We start from the raw sequence: 17,439 nt of genomic DNA on the forward strand, positions 1-17,439 counted from the left end.
AACGACTAGTCGATTAGTCTCGCACATTCCTAGTTGATACATGAGGCCCCTGGTTCTTTTGAACTCTGCAAAGTCACAAATACATTAAACCTTTTTAATTCATTCAGATGGTCGGATCCTTATAGCTCTAGTTGGCGTATATGCAACAAAAACACTATAAGACTCAAGTATATCATCTCAGATACTGTAAAACAGAGGTAAAGAATTGTGTCTATTCTAGAGTCTTAAAGGGACAGTTCACCCAAAAATAGAAATTCTGTCAACATTTACTCACCCTCAAGTTGTTCCAAATCTGTATAAATGTCTTTTTTCCGAAGAACACAGAGAAAGATATTTGGAAGAACGCTTGTGACCAAACAGTTCATGCACCATTGACTACCATAGTAGGAAAAATTACAATGGTAGTCAAAAGTGCCCCAGAACTGTTTACTTTCCTATATTCTTCAAAATATCTGATTTTGAGTTCAACAGAACAAAGACATTTATAAAGCAATTTTTCCTATACCTATGGTGGCCAAGAACCGTTTGGTTACAAGCATTCTTCCAAATATCGTTCTCTGTGTTCATCAGAACAAAGAAATGTATACAGATTTGGAACATCTTGAAGGTGAGTAATGAAGACAGAATTTTCATTTTTAATAATTTTCACATTACCATCAAAACATCCTTGGCAAACCAAAGTTTTGCTGATAAACAGCATGGCTAGGCTTTAACCACCCTATAAGCATTAGATTCTATGCTGTTCTAAACTGGTCTTTTCAGTTATGATATGATAACTTTGTTTTTATTTACTAAAACTCTAGTTCTGATATCTTAGCATATCCAGACATTTTTTTATTTTAAGGGGGAGAAGTTTTTCTTTAAAACTGGCCTGACTCCACTATGAGAATTAAAAACACAGCCTTTTCTAAAGTTTTTGTTGACATAGTCTAAGATTTCTTGTTAGGCATTCCAGATCATTTTTCAAGGGAAGTGATATTTAAGTCTGCCACAAAGGTACAGTTCCTATTGATCTGTGGTTGTGCTCATTTTTGAAGGAGTTTGACTCGGGTATAACATTACACTGCGATTGAAATGAGATTGTATTAATTTTTAAGCAGGTCCCATGCAGGTCAGCCGAATAGATAAAGGTTTTTGTGTGTGTGCTTGAGAGTCACTCCTCTGCATAGAAAGAGGCAAACTGACAAATGGAACAAGGTCTGTTTAAAGCTGATTCATCATTTGCGATACAAACGTTTTCATAACCAGTGAGGATGATTGACTCAACCTCTGTGTTTCTAACACATTATAATTAGAACCTGTCAATCAAAATTCCTTATATAGCCAATTGGAATTCAGTATTCAGTATGTGAATTATTCATGTATTTTATTCATTAAGACACTAGTTCTAAGTAAAGAGAACAAATACCTGCGGCTAGATGAAAAAAAACTTGAGTGAAAAATGACCAACAGGATTTTCCATGTAACTGCTGAAACAAGCAGTCCATGGAAAAAGGTTTAGATCGGCACAGATCAGGGATGGGCATTAAGCGGCTTGCTGGGTATTAGCATCAATAGAAGCACCTAATAGAAATCCCACTTATCTCTTGAATTGCAGGGGGCAGTTATTTGTAGTGACTGTGCATCTCTTTTCTCCCAGCTTTCGTGTCGCATTTTTACTTTCTCATGTTTACAGATGACTGTGTGTGCGTTTGTGTGTGTAGGGGTATGTGTGGGTGTTCTGCAGGTCTTTGTTAGGATTTTGGGTGGGTGTGTTCTTGTTTGATGCTATTTGATTGGGGCCAGCGAGGAAGTGGGCAAGCATGTGGTGTGTATTCCTTGTGTGCCAACTTGTTCTCCATGAGGGTATTCTCACTTTCTCCTTCTGAGAGTTGTTTCAGACGTTCATATGACACTGCAGACTGTAGGTAGGCTCATTGTACCCTCGGACCTCTGGATGATAGCATTTGTATAGCATCAGGGAGCATGATGGTGAAAAAAAGATTCAACCTGAAAATGATGGTGTCAGCTAACAGTCAGTGATTTTAGTAAAACAATTTAATAGCATGCAGTAAATAGGGACAAGACCCTGATGCTCACGTTGTTACCTTAAATTAAAACGAGCACATTTAAGATCTTTATAATAGTGGTGTGGACCAAACTGTGATGAACAAAGTGATCTTTCTGGGGGTTTCTCAAGGCTATATGGTGTTTGGCCCATTTTGTGTGCTCTCAGGTCTCTTGGGTTTTCATAGGGAGATTACATAGCACAGTCATTCCCTCTTCTCTCTCACATTCTTGAAAAAAAGAGGGCTTTCCAGGCAGAGGATCAACTCATTTAAATTCGAAGTCTCTACCCAGGGTTTCTCGGATGAACATCTTTTTGCTTTTCTGCCGACGAGACACTTTTGAATTTTGCATACTTAAAACAGGATCAAAGGACAGGCTGAGATGTGAGCCGAATTCTTAAATGTCCTATGTGAAACAGCTCTGTCTTTTAAATTTGACAGTGTCCCTTATTTTGGAGCCTATCCCAGCATTTTCCATCGGGCTGGCAGGAGTAATGGTGTGTGAGACGTTGGGTTCTTCCCTGTCATTTAGAGCTATTCGCTGTGTTATCAATGTTTAGGTGTCAGTGCTGAGCCAAAACTAATGCTGTATTCATCAATGAGCCCTGTTTCCTCAGCTCCACATACAATGGTACACAACAGTATAAAACCTTTTATCACTCATTATTTTTTTCGCATTTCTGGTCAGTGCACAGATCACTTCACTATTGATTTTAAGATCGAAAGATAACAGATCAATGGCTGTCACAAAAGGTGTCATGAATTTTAGACACCATTCCCAATGCTCACACGTACAGTACATGTCAGACTTGGAGTCAGTCATTAAATAAGGTTTTTACATTATTTAAATATTATGGAGTAGTGAGGGTTCTTGAAAAGCTCTAGGGTGTTCTGGGTCATTGGAAGATGACTGCTATGCGATTGCCAAGGTGTTTAAGTAATCCTAGATATGTCTTTGGGCCCATTCTTTGGTGACCTTGTGGGATTTTTTTATTACCCCATTTTCACACCCATTATGAAACGCAAGTGTAATCACAAAGCACACAATTTGAGGTATCAGTCATGTTGTAATCCTTAGAGTCAGTGGTTTGTTATTTCAATTAAAAAAATTATATAGGGCTTAGCTATATATACCCCAGTGTATGCCCTATCTATCACACATTAATGCCTGGTAATCAATTCAGCCTTGTTTATTTGAAACACACACTGGACATTTTTGTTTTTGTTTTAAAGCAACACTTTAGAACTTTTGCTCATGGCTCCCCCATGTGGTTGATAAGCGCAATTGTCTGTCACCAGTGTCATAAATAATGTCGCTGTATAAGGTTCCCCATGGGGAGCGCAAAACGTGTGGATTTATTTACTAAGCTAATGAAACCTGCGAATGCAGAAACATCATTTGGAAACCATTTTGCACTCTTCCACAGGCAGGGGATGGGCGGGGCTCTGTGTACCGACCAGAACACGGAACTTACAGAGTGTGGTTGTAGCCGCTATGAGGCTGCTCAGGTAGCAGCGAAAGTAGAATTCGTCCGGTAAAAGTTGATACCGACTGAAATAATTTTAGAGACTACAAAAACTACAAAGTGTTGCTTTAGGTATTTAGAGTGGATTTTGACAAAATGGCTAAAGAATGTGTGCTGTTATTTGTATCCTTACTTAAATTTTCATTTGGACACATTTGCCATTCACACCTGTGTAATGAGATCTGTTGTTGATATTTCAATGTCAGGCTAAATGGCAAACCCTCAAGCACACACAGACTTGTATTGATCTGTTAGATTCTCTTGTTCTTGTCTCATTAATCTAAAATTTGATTTAATACAAGTTCTCATCTCCTTCTGGCTTTAAGCCTGATTCAGAGACAAAGCATCAGGCTTTCGAATGTTCATTTTTTATAATCTTAACACTGAATAACACTTTATATCAAATGCACTAATAAATAGTCTATTCAATATTTCATGACATCACGCTGCCGATGTTGGATAAAAATGCTTTTTTAGTGCAGTATCCATCTATAACTCTGTCTAAATTGACAGATTAATATCAACAGAATTACAATAATATTGCCGTGATGTTGTTTATGCAACCCAGATAGCTGTCTATAGATTTACCCTACAGTATAGCAGCATCAGAAAATGAGCGTGAGCGTTTCTCTATAATTATGTCTCATTGTTAATATCCCATCTAATAATTTGCTCTGAATAAAAGAGAGCCATTTCTCTCTCACTTACAGAGAACAGTTATTTCTCATTTTCCTCTTAATCCTGTGATAAACCATTACAATAGACGAAGAGATTTGCAAAACACTGCAGCTATTCTCTGCCATTGAACTGTCTTTAAAGAGGCTTCTGTGTTTTCAGCTTCTCAGAACGGACTGGCGACATTCAGAAATAAACCCTTATGTCAACACTAACACTAACCAAAAATCATTACTATCTGCTCAATTAAATTAAGCTTTTTCTTCCACCCCAACCGTGTGAAACAATTTGATTTGGAGAAAAGAGTGCTAAATCTCTTGTCTCGGTGCATAGTATGACGTTAACTCCAATTTAAACTGCTGTCATCATAGCAGCTAATAAAAACCAGCTGGCCCTAAAGGCTTCCATAGAGATACAGGCTTACACTGGCTTGTTTATTTGGTGCGACATATCTCAAAGTAAGATGTTGTTCTTGTGTTCTACTTTCCCTTTGATATGTGGACAGCTTGTATGGTTATATGACTGCATGCTATTTTATTTTATGGCATTAACCAGAATGATTTATATGTTTCGTTCAGCTTTTAGCTAATGTTAATAAAAGACCAGGTGGAGGAGGCTGGAGTTGGCTCACATTTATGTTTCTAGTAATTAGTTCTACATCAAAAGTACTTCTCTGGAATTACACATCTGTTACACATCCTATAATCTTAGTAACCTGCTGGTCATATGATTGCCTCCATATTCAACTCTGGGTACACTTGTGCATGATGAAAATATTTCATTTTAGCCCACCATTAAGTTCAAAATGAGCAGTTGATACTTATAGAAGAATTTGCCTTAGAAACCACAGAAGAGAATGTCTCATCCAGCGGAGCAACAACTGTCTGGAGCAGACAGTCAGATCTAACTAATAATGTTATCTGTGAGTATAGACCCTATAAATGGGGCCATCATTGACAGCCAGGCAGGGAAATGCGCTGTTACCTCTGTTGAATGTGCAATGGGTTTGCTATGGAGTCTCATACATTTAGAAGGAAAAAGCATGTAGGTATGTGCATACTCTCATGATATTTATTTTTGTTTTTATTTTGTGTGTGCAACTTAATTCAAAACATGCTAATCTTTGACGATTGTTCTCTGTTTGGTCTTATTGTCATGTGTTTATTGCCATTTAAATGCTTCTTTTTTTGTGTGTAAATACCTCTAGTCATGTTACACTACCTGCGATAAGCTTAAAATATGAGAGGAAAAGGTTAAAGTCTTTGCCAATATAGGAGCTTAAATGTTGCAGGTTGATATTTTTATAGTTTGTAGTGTAAGGTACTGTAGTACTTGTTTGGACTGTAATGCATATGTTTAGTCTCTCATGAACACCATTTGTCTTTTACGATGACTCTTTTCTTTACTAAATAAATACACAGTAGTGAATCATTAATTTTGTAATATTTTAAATTAATTTTAATTTATAAGCCCTGAAAATTTTGATGACATACTGTAATGTATAACATCATTATTTAAAAATTAAATGAAAAACATCTGTTTTAGACATGTATATCTGTTAGACATATTTGTAAAGCATTGCTCTGTGATGTGTGTGTGCTATTGTAAATGGTTTCATAGTTAAGCTGACAGTGTCCGCTGCTGGCGGCTGCGCAAACTGCAGTGGCTCTGTCACTGCCAGTAATGCAGTTAGTTTAAGCTTGCAGTGTTTCAGCAATCTGGTTTACCATTCCATATACTCAATAACTTTTCTATGTGTGCACGCTTGATCTTTTTTCATTTTTTTACAACATATCTTTTTGTAAAACAAAGGTGTATATGTAGTGTTAATATTACTTGATCTGATTGCATGTTAAATATATTCTTATTTTCTTTCTTCATACATTGCTCAAGCAGTGGCACATCTGCAAATCCCATGCTAGAGCTGCAGTTTCATTGTTTTTGAGAGGAAGGGATTAAAAATCCAGCAGGGGATGAAAGACTGAATATTTTATTGCAGCGACAAACAGCAGATGGCCCTCTTGAGTTTTTATTTTTTAAATTCCTCGTCTGTGATTGTGTTTCTCTGGTGATATTAATCTAGATGAGAAAATACTCTGTGTTATTGGTGCATGATATTAAATTGGCACCCCAGCTCTTATCGCAACACTCATTACCATATGATTAAAGAAACAGGCAGCAGCGTTGGCCTGTGGAAAAAACACAGTAACTCTTCCATACAATGTGACATATAGGTGTGTTTGTCTAAATGCAATGGTGGTTGCAGGAGGACCTCAAAAATGTGATGGAGGTTGCAGCCAGGTTCGGTTGCAGCCAGTTTCGGTGGCTTGGGCTCAGGTGGGGCGTGTGGGTGGGGTTCTGATGCTGAATATAAATTCAGACATTTAATTGATATGGCTTGCTAAAGCCACACGGAACAAGTATTTATGCACTAGATTATATTCTTCACATTGTCTAGTGTCACAAATATTTTTTATTGCGTAATAGACTATATATATAGCATACCCATGCATTTGACACCATAAGTATTTGTCATTTGTCATGGCTCATAAATAATGACTACACATTGAGATGTTTGAGACAGACTTTTCAATTTCATATGAGCAATGTTTGCACACATTTAGAAACCGATAATATCTTATTATCAGCTCGGAAGGGGACTCACAGAGCAATCTTTCCGCTGAGATATATACGGACAACGGCTGAGATGAAGCGAAGGGTGGGCGTCACGTCTTTAAACGGTGGCAAAGGAGGAGTTTGTCGTTAAGACTTGTTGATGATCTATGAGGCTGAGGAGGCAAGCGCGTGGCCGTTAAGACTTGTTGATGCCGTTGATCTATGAGGCTGAGGCGGGAAGCGCGTGCGCCTCACTCGCTCCATAAGGTTGAAGACGCTCAATGAGCTCGAGCTGGAGGATGATTTCTTGAATACGTGTCTCCTTTTTTCTTCACTGCCTCATTTCAACTACTTATGCCTCGCATCTTTATACTCTTGCTTCGGGCGAAGACTTTTTTATATGAGTTTATTTGTTTGTTCGTTCCTGTCACATCGAGTAGACGTCATTCTCACCGGAGCCGGTCGACGTTACCTACATTTCCCCCTCAGAAGACACTCCGCTTTTAAGAAAGCAAAAACGCATATCATTATTGAAAAATCATCTGACCTAGAACATGGCTGAACGGGGAGCGATCGTCTGAGGAGAACCCTTCAAGAAGTATCTGAATATCAACAAAGAAAAGGCACTGAAACTTACCTCAACTCGTCGTCGTCTCGCCGTCGTTTCTGCCCTTATAAATCCCACGGACTGTCCTCAAGATGACAGAACGTTTGAGCGAAACCGGCGTGGATATGTGGTAAACTTGGCGAATATGTGAGACGTAGGAATATGTGTAGTCGCAGGGCTCCACCTGGGAGAAGAAGGTGGTCGCGTTTCTCCGCTTGACAGCTCAGAAGCGAAAAACGCTTTTGTTTGTTCAGACTCCGGCAGTGGACGTCGCTGTCCAGCGTGCTGAAATTTTCACCTGATTTATAAAAAAATAAATAAAGTGACGGGTTTGAGATCCTCTCGAGCGTGAATGAACGGCAGAGTATATGTCCGTATTATATATTTGGAAGAACCGGGCAACTCACGTGAAAATCATTGTCAGGAATAAAAGGTAACCTGTAAACCGTGAGACTTCGCGAAGCAATTGTTTTGTTTGAAAACTGGAGAACATGTGAAATACGAACAGTTAAGTAATACCTCACCTTTATATTCATCATGCCAATTCGGCGTCTTATATCACCGTTCGTGATGTGTGGATATCTTTGATCGTCATCCGTTTGTATCAAAGGGCAGAGCAAACAAACAGTCGCAAAAATGGGACAATAATTGAGACAGATCGGGCGGTTTGTTGTTGTTGTCTGTGCTTTGTGTGTAAGGAGTTCAACAGCCTTGTTTTTGAGACATGGCAGCGGCGATTGCCAGCGGTTTGATCCGGCAGAAGAGACAGGCACGGGAGCAGCATGTAGACCGACCATCCACCCACAGAAGGAGGAAAAGCCCCAATAAAAATAAAGGGCTTTGCAATGGGAACCTGGTCGACATCTTCTCCAAAGTGCGAATCTTCGGCCTCAGGAAACGCAGACTACGACGACAAGGTGTGGGAAGTTTCGTAAAGCAAACAATAATTGTGCAGATAAGCAGTCTATGCAGGTGCATGCGGTGTTTAATTGCCTTCAGACAACAGATACGCCCACATTTCCATTTCACATCCATATTTTATTTTATAGTCTTGACTAACAAAGATCCTTTAGGGAATTAAGCTTCTATTTGTTATGATACCGGTCTTGACAAGAATAGTTTAGGATTATAGGGTTTGTATAGGCTATAGTTTATAATTTTTTATATATTTCTTTGAGAATCAGTTTTTCTGACAGCATTCACATCAGCAAACCTGTCACAAGTGGTTAGGTCAGTATAAAGTCTATGTACACAACTTAAATCTATGTACGTCATAACACTGATATTTTTTCTCCTCCATTTGAAAACTAATATAGCCCATGTATTACATTTAAAGATATGGTTATGATGCGTATTTGGAGAAATGGATTATGCCTAAATATTCTGGGATTTGCAGTCCCTCTCTCACTTTCTCTCTCCCTTTGTTATACCCTTGGGAGGTGTTGATGTTGAATTATTGGCATGTTTCAAGTGAATGCAAGTAAAGCAGCAGGTGCCCAACGTGTTGCTGAAAAAATGCGATCAAACGATCAGGAAACAACATCCAGCAACAGCTAATCTGGAAATGCCAGTGATACAATATTTAGTTTAGATAAGATAAAGATAAATCACACAGTCGCCCCACCAGAAATCAGTCAATTTTGGTGCTTTTTGTCAATTATTATTATTATTATTATTATTATTAGGTACAAAGGTAGTGGAAGTTAGAATACTTTTTGTATTATATCTTATTTAGAGATCCAGTAATCCTGTAATCATGCCTATTTGATACACATTATCAAAACAAATAATTGTTTGTGTGAAGTTTTATTTAGAATTTTCAGCCCTAAGATAAATAAAACTAATAGTTATAATAAAAAAAATCAGTCTGATAAAACTAAAATAGAGGTGACAAGTTTGCATGTGCCGTGAGACCTGTCATAGATGTCCAAAGGGGAATTTTGCACAAATAAGTAGAAAGTAAAAGATGTGTCTGTTGCCAGGAGAAACTGAGAGTGATGAATTAGCCCTGCAATGTCTCTGCTAACATGCACCTGTGACGGCCAAACGGCCATCTTATTACAGATGGCGAACAGCTCATGGCCTCCCCTTACACTCCTAGTGTTAACGTTTTAGAAAACAGGTTCTTACAAGGCTTGTAAGTTATCCACCAAGTCTGCCCACATTGCCACAATAACCTTTTACACATAGTAATGAAAGACGCGTTCAAATAAGGTGTGTATTAATCATTTGTTGTTTAAGATGACTTCCGTTGCACTCTTTTAAGTCCTGTTGTGTTGCCTGAGTTAATTTTGACAAAGAGCTCTTGGGATTTACCTCATTAATTTCCCATTGCAGCTCAATTTACAAAATCTTCAGTGAGCATATTTACAGCCTTGAGGGCTCACCAGGGGCTATGTGGTGCTGCGAGGTAGCCTACCCACCGTCCTTGGCTCTCTCATATGTGACGTGTGTGCTTAGGAAAAATAATGGTTAAATTTGTGGTGTTAATTTAATAGTGGACACAAGAAGGACACTTTTATTAAATAAAGCAGAGCCATCTATTGTTAGGCAGCGTGGAGCTACAGTCATCTCCATTTTGACATGCAGACAATAGGATTCCCCTCAGAGTATGTAAATGCTTGTAGAGACTGAGACATTTTTTCTTGTGGCATTATTGAATAAAAAAGGCTTGTTAACATTGAGGGTTCGGATAGCCTTTTTAAAGTATATTTGCAATCGTCTTTAGGTTTGTGAAATATCTAATATCCGGACTGTAATGAATGTCATCTAAATCGATTTGCCAAAAGGAGAGGTACCATTTCCTTCTACATTTTGGGTGCTGGTGTGGACCTTGACCTTGTGATTAAGATGTGGCTGGCACAGCTCCCAATTATATTCAGGGAGTAGTCCTTATATGCTGTATCATATTGACATAAATTACTTTTTGGACTCTCAAGCAGAAAGCTGTTCCAGACTGGGCATAGGCTTGACCACATCATTATAGAGATATGTGTCTCTGTGGCATTGATTCATAAAAGGACATTATCATCCTATTAGGATTAGAGACTTCTATGAATGTGTAAACAGCACTAGTGGAAGACCCAAGACAGCCTTTAAGCCGGGTGCATTCTGTGCAATATTTATTTGCCTACTGATGTGCAACATAAAAAATCTTGTTATTTACATTCATGATTGTACTCTCAAAATTATTTATCCTTCTTTTCCGTATCATTTTCCCCTCGATTTTGTGTCATTTATTTTCTTTTGTAGGCCTGGGTTTGTGCAATAGCTAACGTTTCAATTTCTAGTGTAAATGAGGATGTCAGAGTGGACGAGGGATGTGACTTAAAACACCCAGTCAATGCTGTCAATTGTCTTAGATAAGATGTATATTGTACAATCTTACATGAATGACAGTTCATGTTGCATAGTTTGCCTTTGGCTTTTATCCAAGGGTAAATCATGAATAATCTGACAAGCAACAATTTAAAAGGACAAAAAAAAGCACAGTATATGTTCTGATTTGTCTGATATGTCTGATTTGGGTGCAAACCCAAACATTGGCTAACCATTGCTATATTAATTTCTGCTACTTTTGAACACATAACCTATTTCCAACCAACCATGCTTGATAATATAAATGGTATGATTCTAAAAATATGAGAAGGTTGAGCTGGATGTTAATGTCCAAGGCCTTGGAAATGATCTGAGAAGACATGAAAGGTTTCCTAAAAGGTAATGGAAAAAAGCACGTCTTTCATGTATTTAAATTCTCAGTATAAAAAAGAGAGGCTTTTCCTTTGATTGCACACAGAAAGCCGTCATGTAGCAATTTGTATCCTCTTTCTACGAAGGACATTTCATGGCCATGGGACATTGTAACAAGGAGTTGTTTACCAAAAAATCTTGTGGGAAGTTTAATTTATAGCAAACCAAATTCTGACAGTGAGCTGTAAGACAGTCTGTCAACTGGGCACATTTAAACATTTATTGTCATTTTTTGCTTTGGTATTTATCCACTGTGGAATTTTAATGCTCATTGTCTAGATAAGATTAGTGACATGACAAAGAGTCTTCAGAATTCCTCACCCCAAGACGTGCTTCAACACGCAGTTTGGCTATTACATGTTGTCCAATTAGAATGTTCAATGGAATGGAAGACCACCAGTGGAGACTAGTTTTTAATCTCTCTTTATACTAACTCTCATTAAAATGTCGGCTGAATCTTGCACACACTCAATTAGCCTTGACTGGAAGTGCCATGCCACAGTGCCTCTTGAGTGCAAGGTGCTGCTTGTTCTTCATTGTGTAAATTACTGAGCTTGATGTCAAGTCACCTTTAAAAACCAAATGATTCTCGCTAACACTGTACTTCCTATTCTGTTTAAACCAAAAGGATTCTTTTAAATTATAGCACACCACAACAAGTGGTATTCTGTGTTTTACAGTAGCTATGCAGTAAGTGGTGAGTAAATATATTTTGGCTTTTTACATATAAAATGGGAAAGAGTGCACATTTTATTTGTAATGTATTCTGAAAAGCTTTCTGAAATCTGATGATCAACATCAATGTTTGTGGAGATGTTTTAGGAAGTAATGATAATAGCAGTGCCTCCACAGTGACATCAGCAGCATTGGTGTGCTTGTAAAAAAGCTGGAAAAGCCCTTTTCCTGTTCCAGAAAGACTATAGTGGGTCAATCACATGTGGTTAAGTCTGCAGCTGGCGCTATGTGCAGTGAGACGTGCCCCCTCCCATCTCCGTCTGTCTGATGATAGCTGCTTCCTTCTCTCGAAAACACAAAAAAACAATACACCTGCTGCTTACCTTTTATCTGCATGAATGTTATGAAAATCATTCATCTTTTTAAAACCTTTAGTAAAAATATGTACAAAATGTCCAACACACAATGAGCGGTTTATTATTCTAATGAATAATTGATTACATGGATGCCAATTGATACTGATTAATTTTGCTTTTTGCTAAAGCAAGCATCAAGCATTATACTTAGCATTATACATCTTGCATATTTGTGCTATGAAAATGCATGATATCTTGTTTGTTTGGATTGTGTGGATTTAAATATTTTACATACTGTCTGGTAAAATGATTGGAAGCATAGTTTATGCCCATAATTCCTTTGAATTTTCCTTGTTGTTTTTGAGGAGCTAGGCAAACTCTTTACTGTCTTTAGGAGTCTTAAGATGCTGTCTCAGCAGTATCGACGTGTAGGTGGAGGAAGATGTCATAAAGCACTGCTGTGATTAGCATTCTTTTTGTGTCGCTCTCTCCCTTTAACTTTCTCTCCTTCCCTCTTTTGTTCTCTCCTTTGCTCTTTCATTTACTCCCTCCACCTTTGATGTGCCAGTTTTCTCAGCTCTGCCCTGGTCTAACTCAGGCAAATCTAGGGCAGCAGGCCAACAGTAAGCAGCAGTATTCTACCCACATTGATATGACAAGGGAGTTATTTGTTTACCCGCCTGGAGTTCAGCACAACATGGCTGGTAAAGTGTATCACACGATACCCTTACAGTCAACTGAGAGTAGGGAACATTAAACCTGTAAGAAATCCTCAGGTTTTCTAGTCTGTCTTTTGAAATTGGTGTCACTTGCATCTATTTATGTGATTACCCCCGAGCAGTGTTTACTAAGGCACAGCCTCCCCAGTGTTAAATACTGCACTCATCTAAGTTTTCTGTTGTTTCACATTACTGTAGAGCTTGCTATTTTAAAGAATTAGTTCACTTATGGTAAGAAATTCGATTTTTAGGTGAAATTACCCTTTTATTTTTGAAAGTAAGGAAGGTATGTACTGAGCTACTCTTTACTGTATAAAACCTCAGAGGTTTTTTAATGAGCGTTGAGTGTTATTTACCACTATTTCATTTTTTTGTACAATCATTCACGTAACTGTTTCTGTCTAAATAGGTGGGTTTCTTGGTCAGTTTGAGCCGAAAAAAGCACCTGACCGGGCGAGTAATTGAATTGCATTTGGATGTAAATCTTAAGTAATGCCTTTGAAAGCTCCTCCACCACAAGTCAACTGTATTTAGATGGTTTCCAGCAGTGCAAACTGCTGTTCTGCATTATTGAATATGCCCTACTGTCTAGTTGTGCATGTGCACGCATCTGACATTCCCTTAGCTTTTACATATTAGTTTGCTGTTTAGTTTACATACTTAGTTACATACTAATTTACATATTTTAGAGCACGCACTCAAACACAGTGTAGAATATTGTTATAGCTCTGAGGTTATGTATGAACAGTGATTTGATAAAATGTTCTTTTGATTCTGAGTCGCCTGCTTTCAAATAACAAAACAAAGTGTATTACACAGATTGTTTTGTTCTAAGGTAGTTGCACAAAACAGACAGGTGTTGTAAATAGCAAAGAATCATTCATGTACACCTACAGTATGAAGGACTTAAGATGGATACTCATACACTGTCAATATCTTTGTTTTTACTGACATGACATGTTTTAAAATGAAAACATGTCATGTCAGTGAGATTAGTATGTCTCACTCAATGTAAGAGGTATTTGTAATCATGAGATCATATTTCCACAGTTCCCTTTGGTTTAGCAATCAGATTATAGTGCCACTCATATTGTTCACCTGCCTGATTACTACACTGATTGTCTGATGAGCTGCCTATTGATATTAACTGGTAATTAGTTGTGCTTGCCAAGTATTACATTTTGACAAGTAAATCATCCTGCACCAGTTCTGTTATAGATGTAAACGGTGACTCAAATTATTCAGGTCACTGAGGACAAGTAAACCTCTGATTTAAGATTTTCCCAGTAGATGAAAATCAGACAAAATAAACCCTTAGATTTACACTTAAAGAGGATCCATAGCATCCAGGTTTTAATACCCTAGCAACAACATGGCAACACACTAAAACATATCTTAATGCCTTTGCAGCTTTGCTCAAACATCGCAACCACTCACAATACTCCATTATTGCGTTGCTGAGGTAACCATCCCTTCATTTTTTCAGTAAAAGCAAAAAAAAACAAATGTAGCTTTTCATTGACAATCAGAACCCCTTGTTGTTTTTCAACCTTTCCACTGAAACCATCTGGCTCCATTCTGGTGTAGTATGTATGTAACACCTACTTTTCACAACCTCTTTGGATAAAATCACGTTATCAAGTTACATTTATTCATTTACATCTATTCATTTTGCAGACACTTTTATCCAAAGCGACTTACAAGTAGGAGGAGAGCACATAAACATTTTGTCAGCACGCTAAACAGTAACGTTAGCTTACAAGGCCGTGCTACGAGGATTCAAGCTGGAGTAAGCAAGGGAGAGAATAAACAACAATATTTTTTTTAGACACAAGACATAGACAGTTATTGGTTAGTCAAATAAATGCGGAACAGGTATGTTTTGAGCTGTTTTTTGAAATATGTGAAGGATGCTGCAGTTAGGGTGGAGGCTGGCAGTTCATTCCACAACAGGGGAACCGAATGAGTAAAGGTTTTTGCGAGCTATTTGGTGCCTCGCTTTGATGGAACAACCATCAAGATGACGGGAGGGGATGTAGACCTAGAGCAGTGAGTTAAGGTATAGGGGCGAATTTGCCGTTATCGTTCTGAAGGCCAGTGTCAGCGATTTAAACTCATGCGGGCGATAACTGGCAGTGAAGTGAAATCATTTTAGGCTGATTGAAAACTAGACGTTCAGCTGCATTATGGATCATTTGCAAGGGCTTGACTGCATTGGTTGGAAGGCCGGCCAGTAGAGAATTGCTGTAGTCCAGTCTTGATATGACCATAGTTTGGACTAGCAGCTGAGAGGCATGCTCCGACAGGAAGGGCCTGATTTTCTTGATGTTGTAGAGCACATACCTGCAAGTTTGAGTGGTTGCTGCGATGTGAGAGGTGAATTTCTGCTGGTCGCCAAACATCACCCCCAGGTTCCTCGCAGACTTGGTGGGTGTTATAGTTGAGGATCCGAGCTGAATGGTAAGGTGTTCAATTGATAGGTGGGCTGGTATAACCAGGAGTTCTGTCTTGGAGATGTTGAGTTGTAGGTGATGCTCTTTCATCCAAGAAGAGATGTCCAGAAAGCAGGCAGAGACATGGGCAGAGATGGTGGGGTCATCTAGCTGAAAAGAGAAATAAAGCTCTTTTAAAGAAAGATGCTTTTTGTTAAAGAATCTGCATAAAAATGGTATGAGAACCCATGTGAATTAATAATTGGACCCAGGGAGGTGCTATATCCAGAGATGCCCAGTTTGGAGAGAGTGGACAACAGGATCTGGTGGTTCACAGTGTCAAATGCAGCAGAGAGATCAAGCAGAATGACAAGGATTTAGCTCTAGGGGCCGAGTGTTGGTTTCTTGAGTAAAGCTGTTACCAGGGCTTGTTTAAATGAAGTGGGGATACCAGTGGTGATGGAGGTGTTCATAATGTGTGCGAGTTGAGGCAATAGAGACCTGAGATAACCTGTAGGAGGTGGGAAGGGATCGGGTCGAGGGGACAGGTAGTAGGCCGGGTGGAAAGGAGAATTTTGGAGACATCAGTCTCCGAAAGGGGAGAAAAAGAAGGGAGTTGAGGATAGTAAGGGTAAGAAAGAGATCAGGGATGCATTGAGCAGAGAATTACCTGCTGCAAAGTCATCAGCAGTCAGCGAGTTATTGACGGTGGAGGGGGACAGAGAAGAGAAGGTTGAGAAAAGTTAACGCAGGGTTATTTATTTTTCAGAAATCTCTAAGTATTACTAAGAAATGCATAATTTTATGGAAATAAAATGGGTTACGATTGACATTTTCTACTAAAGAGGGCGCTGTTGAGACTTTATGTGAATAATTATATCACTTCCCAATGCACAACACAAAATCATATTTTTGAATTTCTGCTATTTTTGATTGATTTTATCACTCCACAGAATGAAGTAACATAAAATTACCCCACAACTCAAAGTCTTTGCAAAGATACCTGAGTTTTGAATATATACATACATAAAACTGAGATGTTATCATGATGGATTATCAAGCTTTATTTATTCTAAGAGTATGTTCTGTCTTTCTGTCCACAGATCCCCAGCTCAAGGGTATAGTGACCAGGTTATATTGCAGGCAGGGATACTACTTGCAGATGAACCCAGATGGATCTCTTGATGGGACTAAGGATGACAGTAGTAATTCTTGTGAGTTCTCTCTAACTTCATTATTTTGCCAGATCAATGTCAGGTGACCAGACATCCTGAAGAAGTCAAGACCTGGAGAAGTGTATTGTGGATGCCATTTGTACTAACAATTAACCACAGATTTAGTATTGCTGCAGTACATAAACATTTTTTAATGGACATCACTGTGATTTGTTCCTTCAAATGAATAAACAGCAGCAGTGCGATATGTAGCTTTATGTACCATTAAAACAGCAGTAAGAGAACTAAATATGTTGCTTCCTCCTCAGAATATTGAGAAGTAAGTCTTTTCACAAAAGAATGGAAGAGGTTCTTACTTATTTTTGAGGAAATATATGTTGGATTTTACTGGGCATTTGTCAAATTTTGTATTAAAGATCTAAGCAATTTCCATGAATAGGGAACAATTTGGTGTCTTATTACTTTTAATGGATTTAAAAACACCTATGTTCTAAGTCCTATGTTTTTACAATTCAAATCAGTAAATTTTATTTATAAAAAAATAATTTAATTTAATAATAAGTATTTAAAGGAATAGTTCACTTTAAAATTAAAATCGAATGATACTTCACTCACCTACAGTAAATGTCATACAAGCTGTCCATGTGTTTATTTCTTCTGTCGAAAACAAATTGAGGCTTATGAGGAAAGCTTTCCAGGGTTCTTATCCATATAATGGACTTCAACGGGGGGCTGTTGAAGTCTACACGACACCAGCCGATGAATAAGGGAGTTGTCTAGCGAAACAATTAGCCATTTTCCAAGAAAACAAAAAAAGATATACTTTTTAAACATAAATATATGGCTTGCACTGTTTTGAA

The 17,439-nt window shown here is 38.2% G+C and overlaps 1 protein-coding gene across 2 annotated transcripts in view; it reads left to right on the forward strand.

Annotated features, from left to right (window-relative positions):
- fgf14 (fibroblast growth factor 14) overlaps window positions 1–17,439 on the forward strand; it is a 114,663-nt gene that overhangs the window by 57,638 nt on the left and 39,586 nt on the right. The window contains exons 1-2 of one of the 2 annotated variants that reach the window (XM_057335899.1): window positions 6,953–8,389; window positions 16,508–16,618. In XM_057335899.1, coding sequence (XP_057191882.1) covers window positions 8,197–8,389; window positions 16,508–16,618 — 304 coding nt within the window. In that variant the 5' untranslated portion in view covers window positions 6,953–8,196. Of the gene's footprint in view, window positions 1–6,952; window positions 8,390–16,507; window positions 16,619–17,439 lie in introns of those variants that run through there. The other variant, XM_057335897.1, reaches the window with a different exon arrangement.

The sequence above is a fragment of the Triplophysa rosa genome, linkage group LG6 (genome assembly GCF_024868665.1).
Source record: "Triplophysa rosa linkage group LG6, Trosa_1v2, whole genome shotgun sequence".
Classification (NCBI taxonomy): Eukaryota; Metazoa; Chordata; class Actinopteri; order Cypriniformes; family Nemacheilidae; genus Triplophysa; species Triplophysa rosa.